This window comes from Nycticebus coucang, chromosome X, assembly GCF_027406575.1.
Source record: "Nycticebus coucang isolate mNycCou1 chromosome X, mNycCou1.pri, whole genome shotgun sequence".
NCBI classification, from domain to species: domain Eukaryota; kingdom Metazoa; phylum Chordata; class Mammalia; order Primates; family Lorisidae; genus Nycticebus; species Nycticebus coucang.
The window spans coordinates 68,105,471-68,123,028 of NC_069804.1; the positions used below are offsets into that span (position 1 = coordinate 68,105,471).

Sequence of the window (17,558 nt, forward strand, 5' to 3'; positions counted from 1 at the left end):
TTAAATTAAATTCAGAAATTATCAGCATCAGTATGTATCATCAGGAAAGAAATAATCAATACAAACACATCTCACTCACAGGGGAAGAAAAGAGATCATTTCAATAAGAAAAAGGAACAGATAGAAATGTCAATTTCTGAATGAAAAGGAGAGGGGGACAGGGTAAAAACTGAAAACTTATAAGAAGGGATCACATGTTTGGAAGTTCGTAACAGCTACAGATTTCACTTCCCCAAAACAACAGAAAATGGTTTTGGTCCTTTTCTCTCTCTCTCTCTCCCCCCTCCTCTCTCTCTTTCTGCATGTGTGTCTGTCTCTTCTCTCTCTCTCTCTGCATGTGCAAGTGTGTCTGTATGTATGTATGTGTACTCATTGGCCTCTGTGTCCATGTATATGTATAAATTTCAACAGTGCTTCTCCGAAAAAAGGTCCATCTATAAATATAATTTTATTTACTTTATTTTAAAATTATCTGCCTCCCTATAGGTATTATTTTTTGAAAGGAGTTAACTTGCTGAAGTTTTGCCAAAATGGTGACTGGCTGCGTTTGGGTTCGGTGAATTCAAAGACCTGTGACTGAGCGATGCCATCGGGGACCAGGTACTGGCCCTGGTTTAACGGGTCTTGCGGTGGTGGGTATGAAGGAGGAACTGAGCGGGCAGAGTTGACACCTAGAATAGATAGGAGATCAAAGGCAAAGAGTATAAATTACATCACAAAGGGCTCCTCAAATCACCCAGGGACCACTCTGGGAAGACAGTTCAAGGTAGATTAGTTCACAGAGTATGAACTAGTATTGCAAATCATCCAAGGGAAAAATTCCTCTTCCTAACAGATTTTGGAATCTGTTGTATGGCTATTACTGCAACCCCTCTTACTTCCACATCTAGTCAGGTATCATTAAGCAATCTGGAGTATTGCCATCAACCCTTTTATACATAAGGGAATTAAGACCTGGAGGGAAGCATCACGGTAAGTTAGCAAAAAAGCAAGCCTAGAACCCATACTCTTCGACTTCTCACTTCAGAGCTCTTTCCAAGAGATGTTAATCCTTTATGTAGGGTCTTGGTCCTGCACAAAACCCAACAAACTCCATTAAACTCCAAAGGACTTTGGTTTTCTCCAAATCCACCGTGGAAGTGTCAAAAGAGACTAGTTAAGAAGTACTGACTCCAAGGAAGGACTCTAGCGGCAAAAGGGAATAGTTTTCTAAAAGCATAAGGTACAAGTAATTTAGTGTCCTCCCCTGGGTTGGCAGTGGTGAACCTTCATTTAAAAGGGAATTGACACTGATAGCTAAGGGAGAAAGCAAACTTACCACCAGAAGATAAGATTAATGAAAAGTAGGGAATACTTGGAATATAACTGTGACCTTTCAAAGGGAACAGCTTCAATGACACTAAGATTAAAGACTTACTCAACTTCAGTAGGTGGGTTCCATTAGTATGTGGGCCTAAAGTGAAATTTTAATCCTGACTTTGGCTGGGCATGGAGGTTCATCCCTGTAATCATTAACACTCTGGGAGGCTGAGGAAGGATTATTTCTTGAGCTCAAGAGATGGACAGCCGCCTGAGCAGGAACAAGACCTCATCTCTACTTAAAATAGAAAAATTAGCTGGGCATCGTAGCATGTGCCTATATTTCCAGCTACTTGGGAGGCTGAAGCAGGAGGATAGCTTGAGTCCAGGAGTTTGAAGTTGCAGTGAGTTATGATGATGCCTCTGCACAACAGCCTAGGTGACAGAGCACAATTCTGTCTAAAAAAAAGGAAATAGAAGTCCTGATCTATATTTATTGCAGAATAGGGTGAGATATACAGCTTATGGCACAGACATGTGAGAAGGCCTCCCTGCAATTCCCAAATACCTTCCTCATCTGTTTGCCAGGGTCTGAAATTCCAACACTGTAGCTTCTCTGTTTGCCTTTGTTTGACAACTAAATCCCACTACCCTGGAAAGAGTATCATATTAAGGCAGCATCGGTGCTAATTTCACTTTTTTAAAAAAGGTTTTATTTGAGATTATTATTGTAGTGGTATCACATTGTGGTTTTAATTTGCATTTCTCTAATGACTAATGATGTTGAACATTTTATCATGTGCTTAATTACCATCCATATAGCCTCTTAAGTAAAATAACTGTTTGCATCTTTTGTTCATTTTATAATTGGAGTATTTGGTATTATTGTTGAGTTTAGGGAACTCTTAATATATGCTAAAATAGTATTTTGTCAGTTATGTGGTTTATGGATATTTTCTCCATCCTATAGCTTGTCTTTTCATCCTATTCACAGTCTTTCACAGAGCAAAATTTTCAATTTTGATAAAGTCCAATTCATCGTTTTTCATTTTGTGGTTTGAGCTTTTGATGTCAAATCTAAAGACTTTTTTGCTTGGCCCTACATCATGCAGATTTCTTACTATCTTTTCCCTAATAGTTCTGTTGCTTTATAACACCATGAATAATTTTGAATTAATTTTTGTATAGGGTGTGGGTTTAGGATCTTTGCTTTTTGCCTATGGAAATCCCACTGCCTTAGCATTATTTGTTGAAAAGGCTACTCTTCCTCCAATGAATTTTTTTTGCATCTTTATCAAAAAGCAATTGGGCTTACTTGTAATCTGAAGAATCAATGTAGTCTGTACCAAAATTCCAATGACATTTTTGACAGAAATTAAAAATCCTAAAATTCTTATGGATCCACAAAAAAAACAAGTAGCCAAAGCAATCATGAGAAAAAATGGCAAAGCTGGTGGCATTACACTTCAAAATATACTACAAAGCTATAATAAACAAAACAATGTGGTATTGGAATGGAAACAGAAATATAGAACAATGGAACAGAATAGATAACTCAGAAATGAATCCACACATTTATAGTCAACTTGTTTTTGACAAACACGCCAAGAACATATCTTGGAGAAAGGACAGTCTCTTCAATAAGTGGCACTGGAAAAACTTGATGTCCATATACATAAGAATAAAACTAGACCCCTAATCTCTTATCATATATAAAAATCAAATAAAAATACCAGTAGATTTAAAGACTTAAGTGTAAGATCTGAAACCATAAAACTACCAGGAGAAAATATTGGGGGAAAGCTTCAGGACATTGGACTGGACAATTATTTGTTAGGGTGAGACTTCAAAAGAACAGGAAATAAAAGCAAAAACAGACAAATGGGATTACATGAAACTAAAAAACTTCTGCACAACAAAGGAAACAATAAATGGAGTGAAGAGAAGACCTGTAGAATGGGAGAAAATATTTACAAACTATTGGTTTGATGAAAGAGTAATAGCAAAAAAAAAAAAAAATGAATAATCCAATTAATATGGGAAAATGATTTGAATAGACATTTCTTAAAGAAGACATACAAATGGCCAACAGGTCATTGCTTAATGTCACTAATCATTAGGGAAAAATTAATCAAGGCAACAATGAGGTATTACGTTACCCCAGTGAGGCTTTTATTAAAAAGACAAAAAAATAATGTTTGCTGGTGAGGATGCAGAAATGCTAGTGCACTGTTGGTTGAAATGGAAATTAGTAGAAAGTACTACCAGAAACAGTGCAGAGGTTCCTTAAAAAATTAAAAATAGCATTGGCATATAATCCAGCAATTCCACTACTGGGTATATATCCAAAAGAAATAAAATCAGTATATAAAAGAGATATATGCACTTCCATGTTTACTGCAGCACTATTCACAATAACTAAGATATGGATATCCATCAGTGGATAAATAGATTTAAAATGTAGTACATAGTATATATACACACAATGCAATATTTTTCAGCCATGAAAAAGAATAACATTGAGCTGGAAATGGTGGCTCACAACTGTAATCCTAGCACTTTGGAGGCTGAGGCAGGTGGACGTCTTGAGCTTAGGAGCTAAAGAACAGCCTGAGTAAGAGTAAGACCCTATATCTACTAAAAAATAGGAAAAACAGTTGTGCATTATGACAGCCACCTATAGCCCCAGCCACTTGGAAGTCTGAGACAAAAGGATAGCTTGAGCCCAAGAGTTTGAGGTTACTATGAACTATAACGTCATGACACTCTACCCAGGATGACATAGTAAAACTCTTTCTCAAAAAAAAAAAAGAATGAAAAATGAAATCTTGTCATTTGTAGCAACATGGATAGAACTAGAGGTTTCTATGTTATTGAAATAAGCTAGATACATAAAGACAAATATCATATGACCTCACTTTTATATGGGAACTAAAAAAGTGGATCTCATGGAGGTAGAGAGTATAATGATAGTTACCAGAGACTGAGAAGAACAGAGGCAGAGGGAATAATAAAAGGTTGGTTAATGGATATAAAAATGCAGAAGGAATAGGTTCTTGTATTTGATAGCACAGTAGGGTGACAATAGTTAACAATAATTTATGTATACTTTAAAATAGCTAGAAAAGAAAATCTGGAATACTACCAACATAAAGAAAAGACAAGTGTTTGATGTGATTAATATCTCAACTACCCTGATTTGATCATTACATATTGTATGCATGTATCAAAATATCATACGTACCCGATAAATATGTGTGATTATTATATGTCAATAAAAATAAACAATCAGGCATATATTTCTGGCTTGTGTTCCATTAATATAATATGTTTACCCCCTCTACTCAAATTACACTATTTTCATCACTGTAGCTATATAATAAGTGTTGAAATTGGATAGATCGATTACTCTTACTTAGTTATTCTTTTTCAAGATTGTTTTAGCTATTATAGGACATTCATTTGATTTTATACTGGCCCTAAACCTCTGGAGATGGGGACTGTGGATCAGTGGAGGAATCCAGGCTCCCGGGTGTCCCTGGGAGCATCATGTTTTGTGGTGGTGGCCCTGGGGAGCTCCATGTTTTCAGGCTGAATATAATAGATGGATGAGAAATTAGCATCTAGCTTTCAAGAAGTTATATATCAATTATTAAAATCCCAAGGCTGTGTGAAAGACAAAGGTAAAGTGAAAAGGCCATTTTGTAGCTAGATCTGGCACTCTCTATGTTATTCTTTCAGCCAGGGGCTCCCTCACCGAGAAGTAGACTGAGTTGATAGTGCACCATGATGCTGGAAGGGGACACTAAAGTAAAGACGTATCCAATGACATCTCATTAAGATTTCTTGCAGAAATCTTAATAATGCCCCCCTCATCACTTCCAGGGATGGGTCATTGGAAGGTTTAAGGAAGCTAGCTTTCATAGTTATCTGAAAAAAACACCTTCCTGATCTTTCCATGTACATGCTGTAACTACTGAATTCCTGAGTTTGATGACCATTTCCACATGTGCACCACCCTTAGGTCTCAAAATGTAACTATCACTCACTATAGCTCCAAACTAGGAGAGTATTAAAGAACAAAAATAGAAATAATAGAGGATATTTGTAATAATTTTGGGAGATCTGAAACAAAATGAGTTTCTTTGAAGACTGTAGGATTGCTGTTAAGGAAAGAAAGCTGTTCAAGTGAACCAGTGTTTATCCTAGAGATAGATAAACTAGAGATAGACTATCTGGGGAAAGTCTCTATCCTAGAGATAGACTATCTGGGGAAAGAACCTAACCCAAATGCTTGGTATGAGTTAGCAGGAATATCTTCTAGTTAACTTTGGATTGCTTAGTGAACATTTTTTTGCTTGCAGTTATCTCAGTGTGAAGTTAAGTCAGTCTTAGATATTCTTGTGGAAATCTGAGCTGCGTTAAAAAATTCCTTTTTTACTATGGTGGGGGCAGTAGAGAATATCAGAGTGAGAAAAGCTCAGAAGGTGAGAGACTCCAGGATACAGAGGCTGGTTGCTAGGACCATATCCCTTTTACAGCCTGAGGACTTCTCAGCTGGCTAGGGCTCTTTTCTGCTAATATTTGTCTGAATAAGAGGGACATTCTCTTATAGAGGTCTCCTGTTACTATAGGTCAAATACTTATATTGCCATCTCTCATATTTTAACACTCTAAAGGTTGGGGGTGCCTGGCTTTAATTCCCTATCTAAAAGGAATAACATTTTATTGATGAAGGAAAGAGTCAATGAGGGTCTTCTAAGAGGAAGAAGTAATAAGCATTTTAAAGGCATGTATAGTTAGAAGGTCCCAGATAGGTGTACTGCTTAATTGGAAATCAGATATTCATAGGCACTAAGCATCCTTAATAAAAGGAACCTTGTGAGAGTAATTAAGGGTGCATTATGTGGCTGCTAGAATTAAAACAACCTGAATGTAATCATTTTGTATGGTAATTCATTCAGAACCAGAGAGCTCACTGAAAAGTAGAAGGATGAGACCTGGACAAGTAAGGTCTCATTAAGATCGTGCACCACTGAGACAATGATAATGACTATCAGTAACAGAATCAGCAGTCAGTAACTGAAGCAAGATAGAAAAGTGAGCCCTTCTTTCTGAGAATGGAACATCAGCAGGACCCTGAGATGGAGAGGAGGAAGTAGTGGACTCTGAGTCAGCTGATTTAGGTTCAGAGTCACTTTATCCAAAGATTTAGTTTCCTCATCTGGGAAATGGGGCTAACAGTGCCCACCTTCTCATGATTACCATAAAGATGAATTGAAAGAACTTAAGAGTGATTAATACTGGATAGGTACTCTAATAAATAGAAGGTAATTCCTTCCCTTTATTCAGCTCAGCATTTTAGTTCTGCTCTGGTTTATTTTAAAAGAGGGGAAAAAGCCTTATTTATGATTTAAATTGATTTTCAAGGTATTTTTTAAGTACTTTGATTTATGATTCAGAGAAAGCGAGGAAATTTCTGCATCTTCTGTCTTGGTTTAGATTCATGTTCTGTATTCTGATTTGAGGAGCCCTGATTTAGCAAGAACTCCCAAACCAGTAAAAGTAAGCTGAACACACATTCTCAATATATTTATAACTATTAAATAAATTATACACATTTACTATTGTCCATCTGTCTCTAAATTATTAGTAAAAATAAAGAGAAATGGGTTATATTGTTTTTCTATATTTATGAGCTATCTTTGGACAAAACTACTCTATATCACTCCCTTCTTAGCATTAAGCTTTAAAGACAATTTTTTTTTTTTTTTTGTAGAGACAGAGTCTCACTTTATGGCCCTCAGCTCACAGTAACCTCCAACTCATGGGCTTAAGCGATTCTCTTGCCTCAGTCTCCCAAGTAGTTGGGACTACAGGCGCCCACCACAACGCCCGGCTATTTTCTAGCTTTTTTGCATTTTGGCCGGGGCGGATTTGAACCCGCCACCCTCGGTATATGGGGCCAGCGCCTTACCGACTGAGCCATAGGCGCCGCCCTTTGTTTTTTTTTTTTTTTTTTTTTTTTTTACCAAACAGGGACACCCAGGAACCTGGACTCCTCCAATGATCCAAGTGATACCTCAGAAGAGAAATAAGCATAGGTATAGCAAGCACATAGCCTATGATTCCCCTGCTTCACATAGAGACCAAGTGGGGCTGAGGAGCTACAGACAGCTTTACCTTTTTGTTTAGGGACTTTTCTCACAGTCAGTGCAGCCTGCCTCTTCTGGTTTTCAGAAATTTCAAAACCTGAAAAAGTAAAACATATGATTTTATTATGAAAAAATATACTTCTTGAAAATATGAATTAGTAAAACCTTTTTGGAAAAGCAATTTGGTAAGAAGTACCTGAAGTCTTGAAACACAAAAGGTTCATTTTCTTTGACACAGCACTTCACTTATAGAATTTCACTAAGCAAATTCATCAGAAACTTGGACAAAAACTTAGTTACAAAAATGTATATCAGAGATGTATAATAGAGAATCCCCCTCCCTAAAAATTGAGAATATGGGCTATAAAGAGGCTGTTTAATGGAGAATGATTAAATATAGTATGGCATAAAATGGAAGAAATATTTTGTAATGAAAGACAAAGATACATAGGAAAACAAATGATTAGTCAAAAGAAAATTAGAACAGAAAATGCATATTTAAGTAATAAAAAGTTGCAGAAGGAGGAAAAATGTCACATGTAAAGTAGTAATAAACAAGTAACACCATGGAATATTATGCAGCCTTAAAGAAAGATGGAGACTTTACCTCTTTCATGTTTACATGGATGGAGCTGGAACATATTCTCCTTAGTAAAGTATCCCAAGAATGGAAGAAAAAGTATCCAATGTACTCAGCCCTAATATGAAACTAATTTTTGGCTTTCATATGAAAGCTATAACCCAGGTATAACCTAAGAATATGGGGAATGGGGAGAGGAAGGGGAGGGAGAAGGGATGATGGGTGGAGGGAGGGTGATAGGTGGGATTACACCTGTGGTGCATCTTACAAGGGTACATGTGAAATTTAGTAAATGTAGAATATACTTGTCTTAACAGAATAACTAAGAAAATGCCAGGAAGGCTATGTTAACCAGTCTAATAAAAATGTGTCAAACTGTTTATAAAGTAACTAAGAAAATGCCAGGAGGGCTATGTCAACTAATGTGATGAAAATGTGTCAAATGGTCTATGAACCAAGTGTATGGTGCCCCATGATCATATTGATGTACACAGCTATGATTTAATAAAAAAAAGAAAGAAAAAACAATGTATGTTGCCCCATGATCGCATTAATGTACACAACTATGATTTAATATTAATAATAATAAAAAAAGAAGTAACAGAAGGGCAGCACCTGTGGCTCAAAGGAGTAGGAAGTTGGCCCCATATACTGGAGGTGGTGGGTTCAAAAACCCAGCCCCAGACAAAAACTGCAAAAAAAAGGAAGTAACAGAAAATTTGGCTAAGTGAAAGAAAGACACAATGTTGAAAGAGTGAAAAGAGCTTTCTACGTCCCAGTCAAAATTAAGATACATAGACATATACCTAGATGTTGACTAGTGAAATTTCTGTAATTCAGAACAGAGAAAATAATTTTATAAACTTCAAGATAGAAAACCAGCTTAATCATAAAATAAAAAGTTCAGATTCTTAGTAGAATTCTCATCTGAAACACTAGAAGTGATAGTATTCTGAATAAAACCTGGATCAAGAGGAAATCATACCTGAAGTTACAAATTATCAAAAAATGAATAAAAAGGGAATTTTATATTACAAACTATGGAATTATAGTTACAACTTTACTCAAAGGAAAATGTACTCTAAATGATTTTATTAGATTTTATAAATCAAAATAAACAACATATTCAACCAATGAAACAGAAAAAAAAAGTAAAAAAAAAGGAGTATACAAATGCTAAAATTAGGAGAAAACAGAAATAAACTGCAATAAGGGAAAAAAAAGTAAATTCTTTGTAAAGACCAAATTTAAAGTAATACAGCCATTATGGAAAACTGTAGGAAGACTCCTCAAAAAACAGAAAATAAAATTCAGTAATCCCACTACTAAGTATACATACAAAAGAAAGGAAATCAGAATACTGAAAGGGTATCTGCACTTCTGTGCTTATTGTAGCATTATTCACAATAGCCAAGATATAAAATCAGCCTAAATGCCTGTCAATGAATAAAAAGTGGTATATATTAACATATATAGTGTAATATTATTCAGCCATAAAAACAATAAAATCCTGCCATTTGCAACAACACAGATGGAACTGGAGGTCAGTATGTTAAGTGAAATAAATCAGACACATAAAGACAAATGCCACATGATCTTATTAATATGTGAGAGGTAAAAAGTTGGATGTCATTAAGGTAAAGAGTAGAATGTGGTTACCAGCAGCTAGGAAGGAAAGATTCAGGGTGGGGGAATGATGAAAGGTTGGATAATGGGTACAAAACTACAGTTAGAAGTAATACAATCTAGAAATTGATAGTATAGTAGGGAAATTATTGTTAACAATACTTCATTGTCTATTTCAAAATAGCTAGAAGGGAAGATTTGGAATGATCACAATACCAAATAAAAAATAAATAAATAAATAAATTCGAGGTGATAAATATCCTAATCTGATTTGATCATTACAGACTATATACAGATATCAAGATACCACATGTAGCCTAAAAATATGTACAGCTATTATATATCAATAAAAAATAAGAAAATACCAATGATCCCCTATAGGCATGATTAAAGTGAGAAAAGTTTTAAAATTTGTAATGTTAGAAATGAGAAAAACAGAAAGGATCACATTTGTGAAAGATAGTAAAAAAATAAGATAATATTATGTTCAAATATATAGTTTATATAAATTTAAAATCCAGAGAAAATTAATGATTTCTCAGCAAAATAGAACTATTAAAAGTAATAAATGAAGAGGTAAAGAATCTATGTGATGAAAATGATAGCATTTTCTTAACGAATATAGAATAAGAGTTAATATTAACATTAAATAAAAGGACAGAAAGGCCATGTTCCTAAAGTTAAAAACCCAATAAAAATGCCAATTCTTCACATATTAACAACTTTAACACAATGCCAATCAGAATCCAAATTATGGATTTATGACAGTGTTTTGGAGAAAAAAAGTGAATTTGATATTCATATCAAAGCATAAACATCCAAGAACTGCTAAAAAAAAGTAAGAATTAATGAGAATTAATGTTACCAAGCATTAAAACTTTCTAGAAATCTATTATGATTAAAACAGTATAGTATTGACACAAGAAGTGACAAACAGAATAGAAACTCTAAAGACAAATACAAGTATATACACATAGTTACTATATGAGAAAAGTGGCATTTAAACTGTGTTGGAAATAAGTTATTTATGTGAAAAATGATTGTGGTGAAAATGGCTATTCACCTGGAAGAAAACAAAATAGGACTCCTTTCCTAAACTATAAACAAAATATAGATTCTAAACAGACTGTAATTCTAAAAATAAACCAAAAATGTTTTTTTAATTACAAAATTTTATAGCGTTGGTGAGGAGAGATCTTTTTAAGCAAGATAAACCTAGGAGCCATAAAAGAAATGCTACATTTGTCAAAGTAAAAAAAATTAATATTTATAGAGTTAAGTGCCATGAACAAGCTCAAAAGGCAAATAATAAATAGGCTGGTGAAAAGCTATAAATTCATGTGACAAAGTGTTATTATCCTTTATATAAAATACTTAAAAATTTATTCTAAAAAAAAGACAAAATAATTAAGAAAATGCCAGGAAGGTTATGTTAACCAGTGTGATGAAAATGTGTCAAACTGTTTACAAAACCAGTGTATGGTCCCCATGATCGCATTAATGTACACAGCTATGATTTAATATCAATACAAAAATAATAAAATTTAAAAAAATTAAAGAAAAAAGAAAGACAAAAACTAAAAATGAGTACAATGTATAAACTAGAAACTCACAAAAGAAGAAATCCAAATAAACAGCACACATATAAAAAAAAATTCAGCCTTACTAGTCGAGAAACAGAAAAATGAAACAAATGATTTCATACTGGGAATGTAGATTGTACAACTTTTTTCAGAATTTAATATTAAAATATGTGTTAAAATTAAAACTGTTCATATCTTCACATCCAGTCATTCCACTTTAGATTATTCTACAGGAATAAAAGCACAAATTTGTAACAATAAGATATATGCATGGATATTTATTATAGCAATATCTGTAGTGGAGAAAAAAAGCTGTAAATAAATGACTAGCGAAAGGAAAATACAGTCCGTCTTCTGTATCCACAGTTCCACATCAATAAATTCAACCAACTAAGGATCAAAAATATTAAAAAAAAAAGTGGATGGTTGTATCGTACTGAACACATACAGACATTTTTCTTGATATTATTCTCTAACCAATACAGTATAACAACTATTTCCATAGCATTTTCATTGTATTAAGTATCATAAATAATCTAGAAGTGATTTAAAGTATATAGGAGGATGTGCATTGATTACATGCAAATACTACACCATTATATGTAAGGAATTTGAGCACCCATGCATTTTGATATCTGCAGGAATCCTGGAAACAATCTTCTATGGACACGGATGAATGACTGCAATTGTTACATAATGTGGAAGGTTACACAGCTATTTAAAAGACAAGAGTGATGACTTTACTGATGTGTCAATTTGACTAGACCATTATCTTCACTAATAAAAATACTGCTGTGAAGGTATTTTACAGATATAACCAAAGCCCTTAATCAGCTAATTTTATATAAGAGAGAATACCCTGAATTACCTGAGTGAACCTTAATGAATTGTTGGAAGGCCTTAAAAGTAGAACTGAGGTCTCTCCCAGAGAGAGAATAAATTCTATTTGTGGACCACAGCTTCAATTAAGTTGGAATTTCATCCTTTTCATGATCTCTCTGACTGGACTGCCTGTAGAGGATAGCTTTGGACTATGCCCATGGCTTTGAATCTGCATGTGATCATTCATTTCTGACTGCCTGTGCTACAGATCAAAGTAACTTTTTCATTCTTCACAATCACATAAACCAACTCCTTATAACATTTAGCATGGCTCTCTTAATATTAATAAAACTTCTAGTAGTTATGCTTCTGTGATTGATCCCTAACTGACACAAGGAGTTATAGGCAGAGGATATATTCTCTAACTAGAGTGTTACTTATATTAAGTTTAAAAACATGGCTCGGCACCTGTAGCTCAGAGGCTAGGGAGCCAGCCACATACACTGGTGCTGGTGGGCTCAAACCCGGTCCTGGCCTGCTAAACAAGAATAACAACTACAACCAAAAAAGAGCTGGGTGTTGTGGTGGACACCTGTAATGCCAGCTACTTGGGGTGGGTGAGGCAAGAGAATCACTTAAGCCCAAGAGTTTGAATTGCTGTCAGCTGTGACACCATAGCACTCTATTGAGGGTGACATAGTGAGACTCTGTCTCAAAAAAATAAATAAATAGAAAATAAAAACAACAAGTTACAGTTGAGTATACAATGTACACTATTCAGGTGACAGGTACACTAAAAGCCTAGACTTCTCTACTATATGATTTACCATGCACTGAAAAATAATCTGTATCCCCAAAATCTATCAAAGTAATTTTTAGAAGTTATAAAGTAATATGTATAATATAATTTTTATAATGATAAATAAAATCTTATGTGTGTATATATATATTAATATGAGCATAAAATAGGTATGGAAAGAAGCACACCAAAGCGTTAATTAATAATTGCTTACTCATACAGCACAGGAATGATAGAGAAAGGGAAAGAATGATAAATTTTCTTCATATACTTCCTTATATGTTTAAATATTTATAATGGCTGTATACTGATTTCATAATTAAAAGATAAAATTATGTCAGTGATGAAAGGTGTAGGTCCAGTTTCAGTCTTCTACATGTGGATAACTAGTTGTATCAGCATTATTTGTTAAATAAGGAATTTTTTGTTTTTTGTTTTTTTGATACAGAGTCTCACTATTTGCCCTAGGTAGAGTGCCAAGGCATCTTAGCTCAAAGCAACCTCATACTCTTGGGCTTAAGCGATTCTTTTGTCCCAGCCTCCCAAGTAGCTGGGACTAGAGGTGCCAGCCACATCGCCTGGCTATTTTTCTTTTGTAGTTATCACTGTTGTTTAGCAAGCCTGGCTGGGTTTGAACCCACCAGCCCCAGTGTATGTGGCTGGTGCCCTAACCACTGAACTATGAGTCCTGAGGTAAATAAGGATTCTATACCCCAGTGAATGTTTTTGCCAGACTTATCAAATGACAATATGTGGATGGATTCATCTCTACATTCTCCGTTCTATTCCATAGATCTACGTATCTATTTTTGTGCCAGTACTGTGTTGTTTTGATCACTATAAACTTGTAGTATAACTGAAATCTGGCAATGTTATGCCTCAATATTTGTTTTTATTTCTAAGAACGGTATTTGCCATTCAGTTTTTTTTTTCTGGTTCCATATGAATTGAAGTACTATTTTTTTGAATCCTTTAAAGTATGACATCTGTGTTTTGATGGATTAAATCTATATATTGCTTTGGGTAGTATGGACATTTTAACAATATTGATTCTTCCCAGCCACAAGCATGGTACATTCTTCCCTTTGTTAACATCTTCTGCTATTTCCTTTCTCAAGGTTTCATAGTTCTTTTTACAGAGATCTTTCATGTCCTTTGTTAAATGAATTCCCAGGTATTTCGCCTTCTTTGGCACTACTGTAAAAGGGATAGAGTCATTGATTTTATTCTCAGCTTCAATATTGTTGGAATATACGAAGGCTACTGATTTGTGGCTATTGATTTTGTATACTGAGACACTCCTATATTCCTTGATCACTTCTAAGAACTTTGTATTTCAGTACCTGGGATTTTCCAGGTGTAAGATCATGTCATCTGCAAAGAGTGGAAGTTTGACCTCCTCTGTCCCCATCTGAATACCTTTGATTGCCCTCTCTTGCCTGATTGTGATGGTTAGTACTTCCAACACAATGTAGAATAGCGGTGGTGACAGTGGGCATCCTTGTCTCGCTTCAGACTTGAGTGGAAATCCTTTGAGTTTTAATCAATGTAATATGATATTCACTGTGGGTTTGCTGTGGATGGCCTCAACCAATTTAAGAAATGTTCCACCTAAGTTTATTTTCTTGAGTGTTTTAATCATGAAAGGATGCTAGATATTATTAAAAAGCCTTTTTGGTCAAGGGGAAGGAAGACAACTGGAGCCAGCTTTCTATGGAGTCTCTGTCCAGAGGGAGAGATAATGGACAGAATGAACTGAATGAAGCTCAAGGTCAGCAGCTGAGCTATGAAAGAAGATTGATGAGTCCACATCATCCCTGCTGACGCAAGCTGTGACTCCAAGGAAACAAATTCCACACACAAAACCCATCACTAAGAGGATGAGAGGCCTCTCCCCTGAGAGACTCACTCACTGTGTGCTACCTACAAGCAAGCAGTGCTAAAAGACTTTTTATTTTACCCCCTGGGAGAGAGCCACTAAATACCGGGCTTCCTTCTCCAAAAAGGTCCCACCTGTGAGCCTAGGCACTCTCCTTCCCAGCATAAAATTAAGCAAATATTTTCCCCACAATTCTGAAATCCCAGTCCAGCCTTTCCCTCTCACCTGGCCATCTGAAAACATTTCCCAAGCAGAGCCCAGTGTAATTCCTTCAGAGGCCTGGGCATTGTGTGAGCTATTAGACAAATATGTGGAAACAGTGACTTGAGTGAAAATTGGAGGGGGTCATGGGGAGAATGGTACAAGTGGGAGAAAGAAAAGCACCACACCATGACAGTAGGTGGGTGGCAGGGCTCATGCTCCAGGTCAGACTTTGGAGGAACACTTTCCCAATTCTGTTGAACACCAGAGAGATCCAGGATTCAGTCCCTGGGAGTTTCTGGTGTGGCATGTGGCTGGAGCAGAGGTTCAGACAGTGTGGAGGAGAAAAATACACCGCAACGGTGCCTGCCAGTGGGTGGAGGTGCTCAAACCCCAGGACAGACTCTGGTAGAACATTTCCAAGATTTGTTGAGCACTGGAGGGAGGCAGGCTTCAGTCTCTTGGAGATGTTGGTGGCAAGGAGTTGCAGGGGAGGAGTAATGGACATCCCTTTGTCTCGGGCAGGTGCATGTTTCTGGTGCCATTGCTCAATGGAGGGAGCCAAGCCACACACCCACAGTGTTACCAGTGGTGTTGTGTGGCTGTGGTACAAGGAAGAGATGGCGGCACCAACTCCCCTGGAATGACTTGTCGGGTGGGCATTCTTGACTGCATTTGCATACTGGAGGGAGCCATACTCCAGCCTCTTGCGTTTTGTGGACAGAGCTGCCTGTGGATCCCTGCTGTCAGATTGCTGGAGACATACTGAACTCACCAAGTTGAGCAGTGATTGTGTTACCTGGGACAATTGGATTGGAACTCTTGACCTAGGCTGTCCAAGCAGGGATCCTCCAAGGTTGAGCCATGGTTGTATTGTAGTGGAAGGGACTGATTCTCTTCCTACAGTTGTTGCTAATAGAGGGAGTGGTGTCTCATTTGCTTGTATCCCTCTTCAGCTGAGATTTCAGCCTAAATTTGCAACTCGTTAGGATTGGATAGAGGCTGGCTGACTACAAGATAGAGCCAGCTAGGCTTAACACACCATTCAGGTGCCCAGAGTCTCTGGCTACAAGTATGAAAGGGACCTTTGTAAAACTGCAGGGGAAAAGTGACAATCACCAGTCCAGTCTCTTTGTTAAAGGGCTGGTTAACAACAAAGAGTCCAGTCTCTTTGTTAAAGGGCTGGTTAACAACAATTCCTGGGGTCTTCGATCTAATCTCACCCTACCAGTTTTGCTACACAAACTGTAGAAAATAATCATGGGGAAGAACCAGCAGAAGAACTCTGGCAACATGAATAATAAGTTGATCAACTCCCTCAGAAAATGACAAAAGAATGCCAGAGGTGGTGGGCCACTCAGCCATGGCCAAAATCTGAAACAAACAAACAAACAAAAAAGACAAAAGATACATCAGAAGATGCCATTGATAAACAAATGGCTGAAATGTCAGAAATAGAATTCAGACTATGAATGGCAAATAAGGAAGAAAAAGATGGAAATAGAAATCAAAACAGTTGTTCAAAAGTTGGCTCAAGAAATTAAGGAATTCAAAGACAAAATCACCAACAATATGGACATAATGATAAAAGAGATAGCAGAGCTCAAGGAAATGAAAAAAAATTATTTGAGGAGCTTTGAAATACAGTAGAATCCCTCACTAACCAAGTTTTGAGCAGGCAGAAGATCTCTGAAATTGAACACAAGGCTTTTGAATGATCCCAAGCATTCAAAGAGGCAGAAAATTGGAAAGTAAAAATAGATCAATCCCTGAGAGTTGTGAGGTCACTCTAAAAGACCAAACATTCGTTTAACAGGAATTCCTGAAGGAGAAGAGAATGGTCCTAAAGGCACAGATGATCTATTCCAAGAGATTATGAAGGAGAACTTCCCAAGCATGGCAAGAGATACTGAAATTCAGATAGCAGATAGTTTCAGAATCCCAGCAGGAATCAATCCAAATAAAGCATCCCCAAGACACACTGTAATTAATTTGCCAAAGTTTATATGAAGCAGAAAATTCCGCAAGCATCCAGATGTAAGAAAAGCATTACCTACAAGGGAAGATATATTGGAAGGACTGGAGATCTCTCAGCTGATACTTTAAAGCCAGAACAGAATAATCATCAACCTTAAATTTCCTAAAACAAAACAACTTTCAGGCCAGGATCCTGTATCCAGCTAAACAGAGTTTCATTTGTGATGGAGAAATCAAATAATTCACTGACATACACATGTTGAGGAAATTTACCATAACTAACCCAGCTCTCCAAGACATGCTCAGATTCATTTTCCATAATGACCAGTATAATGGTCTACCACCAAAGTAAAATCATACATAAATTATTGAACAAAACCTAACATCCACAATGGTGAAACAATTAAAAATATCCACTGCACATTTAAAAAACATGACACCCAAAACACTACCATGCCTATCCATTCTCTCAATTAATGTGAATGGCTTAAATTATTCTCTAAAGAGGCACAGGTTGGCTGGCTGGATGCAAAAACTCAGGCCAGATATCTGTTGCATAAAACAGATTCATCCTACCTTAAAGGATAAAAAAAGACTCAGGGTGAAAGGATCAACATCAATAATATAGGCAAATGGA

At 36.1% G+C, this 17,558-nt stretch overlaps 1 protein-coding gene across 6 annotated transcripts in view; it reads right to left on the bottom strand.

Annotated features, from left to right (window-relative positions):
- Window positions 1-443: 443 nt before the first annotated feature.
- The window catches only part of ARHGEF9 (Cdc42 guanine nucleotide exchange factor 9), a 368,607-nt gene continuing 351,492 nt past the window's right edge, over window positions 444-17,558 (bottom strand). For all 6 annotated transcript variants that reach the window (XM_053579818.1, XM_053579819.1, XM_053579824.1 and 3 more), the window contains 2 exons: window positions 7,483-7,551; window positions 444-671 (listed from right to left, as the gene is read on the bottom strand). In XM_053579818.1, the coding sequence (XP_053435793.1) occupies window positions 490-671; window positions 7,483-7,551 (251 nt within the window). In that variant the 3' untranslated portion in view covers window positions 444-489. The remainder of the gene's footprint in view (window positions 672-7,482; window positions 7,552-17,558) is intronic.